Here is a 4,987-nt window from a genome sequence, read left to right on the forward strand (position 1 = left end):
GTCGGAGGAGATCACTTGCCTCCGTCGGATAGATTAAACAATCAGCCTCTGCAAAGAACCTCTGGACCCCCTCACGCAGTACCATGCAGCTGTGCATCAGAAGACTGGCATGCCTCGCTCTCTTCGCCGGGGTTCTGGCAATGACGGCATCGGCCTCTGGTAAGTCCCCACGTTACACAACTAGCCTGCTTCAGGATCGCTGACAACGCGTAATACCTGTATATCCCCATGTACGATTGACTTCTGATGAAAATGGAGGCCAACACTATTGACATGTATTCATATGTCATGCTACAAATGTAAGAGACGTATACTCATAACAACCAATCTTTTGTTTGTCTTTTGAAAAACAGAAATTAAGATATTCAAGTGCTGCACTCAGGTCAGTGCTGCGAATGTCACTGATCCCATCTTGGGCTACAAGATCCAGAGGAAGAACCTCCCATGTGTCCGCGCAGTCATGTAAGAATTACCTCCTTATTTCAATAAACAGAGAGAGAGAGGGGGGGGGCGGAGAGGGGGTTAAAAAAAAAAATTACGTTCTTGGTGAAAATTGATTTGGAGATTGTGATTGAGCTTTTCTTTGTTTTTTTTTCTCTCCAAGATTTAAGACCACAAAGGGAGATGTCTGCAGCCACTGGAGAGAAGAGTGGGTTTTTAAAAAGATCAAGGAGCTTGAGTGAGTGCTTCATTAGAGACTGTTCCTGCTAACTGGTTACTTCATATGTAATGTATGAATATAGGAAGCACACGCTGTTCATGTAACCACCTGTTTGTGTGTCTTACAGGCAGATCCGCAAGAAGAACACTCGTCCCCCTCCTCCGACCTCCAGCCCCTAGACATCTTAAATCTATAGCCAATGTTATCAAATTAATTAAAAAATATTTAAAATATTATTTTAAAATAAATATTTCTGTAATATTTAATATTTATTACTAGCACTATTTATGTATTTTACTTCTCTTTACTATGTCCTATTCAGCTAACATACAGAGATAAAAAGAAACAAAGAGCGGCTGAATCAAAGCGACTAAGAGGTCTGTTGTTTGCCGATGACAAAATAAATATCGTGTCCTTCATCCAGTGGTTTTGTTGTTATTCGGTCATATTGGAAATCAACGGGAGCTGTCGCTCATCAAATGACCATCAGAGCCTCATGATGGAGCGGACAGAGGCTCAGTTTCTTTACAGATCAATTTCGCCATCTAGTGGGAAGTGAAAGGACTTCAGGTCCGTTCAGACTAGAAGAGCGTGTCATTGAGGGAGTCACCTTGTCTGACTGGAGCACCGACACCTTGGGGTCCTGATCTGAAATAGCAGGGACTGCCTCCCTGTCAGTCAAGTCATGCATTTGTATGAGCTTGGGGCGGGGTGGGGTATGGGGGGGGACAGGACACCTCATCAAAAGGTGTTCCGACACATTCCAGCAGATGTGCTGGCAGCATCTTCCTCTAAGTGCACCCGGCACACGTGTCACGCCACGAGAACACACACCACGCAGAGCAGCAGGCTCCGGAGTTGAGGGCCGTGCATCAAGAAAGTATACCATGTTTGGTGTTAGGGGGTGTTTGTTCTCCAGAGTGAAGTTATTAAATGCTACTTGATGGTCAAAAGCACTTTTGTAAAAAACTGTTAAATGAAATGTGAACAGTGTATTAGCCGTGCAGCTGCATTGTAAGTTACATGTGTGTGCTGCAGTTTAATGAAATGAATGTGGGCAACACTGTTGGAGGGTTATGAAATGCATCTTTTTATTTGTGAGAATAGCTATTGGCATGTTTTAGCACATTAATTTGATTAAGCAGCAGATTCATACAGGCAATGGAACAACAAAGTCACAAAAGCATTGTTAACATTTGCTAAGTGGCTAAATATATCATCTAAATCCATAGTCTCAATGTTGTTCTTCTCGGGTTCCCTCGAGATCATGATTACATGCACACTGCATATGTTTTGGAAAGTAAAAGTCATTAGCATTTTAAAAAAAAGAAATAATATTCCCAACACGACTGGATTACAGGAGGTTCCATTTATCTAAAACTTTCTCTAGAATTAAAATTTCTATAACACAAATTGTTTTATTCCAAAAGACCAACACCTGATTCTTGCTAATAGAATCGTTTGGTGCTGTTCAGAAAGGTTTCTGTGGTCCGGCCGAATGATCCGCTTGCAGTTTCACCTGCAGCAGAGCCGATCCTGGACATCTTCTTCAGTCTTGAGCTGTATAGAAATAAGACTTACTCACGATTCTCCCAAAACAAAGGAAAGCCCAAAACATGAAAAACTAAAACTGAAACTATTTATTTAAAAGTGAGTAGGAGTCCTACCTGAGTAATTTCAGAATTCTCCTCACCCACTCATCTCTTTGTGTCGCACATATCTGATTCTTCTTAAATGTGTAGAAACTACAACAGTGAGACACATTATTAGACACACATAGAGAGCAGTGCAGTGTATTGTAAAGCAGTGCATATGTTTTGTTTGTATTTTACTTGTTTTGGGAAAGGTTAACAAGTTTTCTACAAAATAATTGTTGGTTTATTTAATGCATTAGTATTTGATTTGACTTGAAACTTTAAGTTTAAAATCAGTCACTGCTTTTGGTACAATTTGATTGGTATCCAAAAAGTATTTTTGAAGTGATTTGACCTTTTTCAATCTTAAATCCTAGACAGCTTGGATACAAATCATGTATTAACATGATTTATGTAGATCTAGAGCAGATCAAACAGCTGCCTTCATGAAATCCACAGTAATGAGTGTTGAAAGTAAGATATTGTGGTAGACTCGATCAAATGGCTTACTTTGATGGCAATATGTTGGTCAGAGACAACTTTAGTAATGCTTTCCAAAAAAACATTACAGTGTCTTTTGAATATGTTAATCCAATCAATCCAATCAATCAGTCTTCACTAACCCTCTCACAAAGGAGGAGACGGTCTTACATGATGGCGTCGATGTGGCAGTTTTCATTGACGCTTTGTTGTCTGTATCCCTTGATGCGCTGGAAGGGTATGGGCTTCCTATGGTAGCGGGTGCAACAGCCTCTGCCCAGATAGGAACCCACTTCACACACACACACACCACATTGTTAACTGATCAGTTTAGCATAGAGTCCCAATATAATATATAGAATTCAATAAATAAACTTACAGGCAGTTGGAGATGGACCGAGCAAGCCCAGTATGAAGCACAGGAGGACGGTTGTCACGGCGATCATGCCTCTGGGAGCCATGCCGACGATGCAGAGAACGAGTAGAGAACTTCGTGAATACATAACCTCTGTACATATATATATACTGTATACTTTTAGTAATACTTGTGTTTTTTGTAACCTGTGGCCGCTAAATTGAGGACAGGAAGCCCACTATTGCATCATCGCAGCCAGTTGCACACCTTGCACTTTGTTCATAAGAATTTAACCTCTCCCGTGCCATGAAGCAACATCCAGATTCGTTTATGTGGCCATGTGAGATAAACTATTGCACTGATGAATTAGATTCATACAATCTCCTAGGGCTTCTATCAATATGAATGTGCTGTTTGGTTCTTAATCGTGCTGTGAAGTCCTTCATATACAGCAGAGCAGATTCTCATCATCACACTTTCTTCCCTTCATTTAGTTTTCTCCAGAGCGACAGCATATTGCTGCATATTTAGCTCTCAGTGCATACGCCTGAATAATTGCACTTAAATGGAATTTGTTACACAAAGTATTGCCCTCTTCTTGCTTCATATATTTTCCAGTGTTGACAAAAATGACTTTAATATCCATCGTTATAATTTGACATTCTGGCTTGAAGCTGAAGTCAGGGTGTTTTACATAATCAGCAATCTTTTGATTGTTCTGTGGTGAAAACTGATGGAGAATGAGAGGCATGTCAAAACCCCTCCTCTTCGTTAGCGTGACCTATTTAGTGTGCAGAAAGCTGACAACTACAAATCTAGCTCAGCTGACCTACATAGGCTCAACATCTTTACGTTGTAAAAACCTCGAGAGCGTACTGTACGTCCCAAAAGACGACATCTACAAGATTTAAATGACTCCACACCTCCACGACAGAAAAATACTGTGAACGCTACATGAATACAGTCCAGTCACCGTGAGATTAGACTTCATACGTAAGGAATTGGGTCTGGATATTGTTGTCAGCCAATACAGGAACACTCAGAGAACTAAACTGGCAAAAACATTATTTGTAAGCTATTCAGAGTGATGCACGACTGACCCCTGAAGAAGAAATGTTTTTCTTTTTGCCCTTTTCACAAGGAATTCAAGAGTGTGAAGGTCAGCAACAGATCAAGGCCACGACAGCGGATGGGGATCCAGTGTGTTGCTCAAGGGCACTTCAGAAAAGCGGATGTTGGAAACCATGCTGCCAGTTGAGTACACGTCTCACCACATGTATACAACGATGATTAATAAGTGTGTATACTTGTTTGTTTTTCATCTGCTGTGCCCACACACATTAAGTATGACTCAACACCAGAGTAACTTTTTTCCCTTCGAATTAATGAGTCTAATTTAATAATCTTTGAGAATCCATGAGAAATAATTAGACAGGAACTAAATGAGCCGAGTTGACAATTTACTGCTGCTATTGTGTTTATATAACAATGTTTACAATGCATGGCCTTCAATGGAAATCTGGAAAATGGAAACACCGCCTTGCAGCTGTATTATTTTCATCTGTGCCGATTGAATTGTCAGATTTTACTATTTATTAATTCTCTACAGTCACACTTCAGTATTGTTTGTGTCTGTTACAGGCCTCTAGTAAGATCTAGTAAGCCTATTCAAGGGCTCTGAGCTTTGAGATCATGACTCATTATGTTCTCGTTATGACTTGGCCAACTTGTGCCCTCCTCTGTCCTCCCACTTGTCAGTCAGGCCCACACATCTCAGTTTAGCACACAAACACACACACACACACACACGCACACACACACACACACACGCACACTCACGCCACATTAGATGGCGTC

General features: G+C 40.8%; 1 protein-coding gene across 1 annotated transcript; it reads right to left on the minus strand.

Moving 5' to 3' along the window:
* Positions 1 to 1,798: 1,798 nt before the first annotated feature.
* Positions 1,799 to 3,236, minus strand: LOC130198524 (C-C motif chemokine 20-like). Its single transcript, XM_056421713.1, has 4 exons — positions 3,155 to 3,236; positions 2,947 to 3,067; positions 2,329 to 2,406; positions 1,799 to 2,221 (listed from the first exon to the last, which is right to left on the minus strand). Exons 1-4 carry the CDS (start codon positions 3,234 to 3,236, stop codon positions 2,110 to 2,112), a joined length of 393 nt encoding a protein of 130 aa, XP_056277688.1. The 3' UTR covers positions 1,799 to 2,109.
* Between the last annotated feature and the right edge of the window lie 1,751 nt (positions 3,237 to 4,987).

This window comes from Pseudoliparis swirei, chromosome 8 (genome assembly GCF_029220125.1).
Source record: "Pseudoliparis swirei isolate HS2019 ecotype Mariana Trench chromosome 8, NWPU_hadal_v1, whole genome shotgun sequence".
Classification (NCBI taxonomy): domain Eukaryota; kingdom Metazoa; phylum Chordata; class Actinopteri; order Perciformes; family Liparidae; genus Pseudoliparis; species Pseudoliparis swirei.

Excerpts from the sequence above, each read along its gene's own strand:
- LOC130198524 (XM_056421713.1), bottom strand. The coding sequence starts at position 3,236 with ATGGCTCCCAGAGGCATGATCGCCGTGACAACCGTCCTCCTGTGCTTC. Across the intron at positions 2,407-2,946 it reads TGCCACATCGACGCCATCAT|TTTCTACACATTTAAGAAGA; the intron begins GTAAGACCGTCT and ends TCACTGTTGTAG. Across the intron at positions 2,222-2,328 it reads AGAATTCTGAAATTACTCAG|CTCAAGACTGAAGAAGATGT; the intron begins GTAGGACTCCTA and ends ATTTCTATACAG.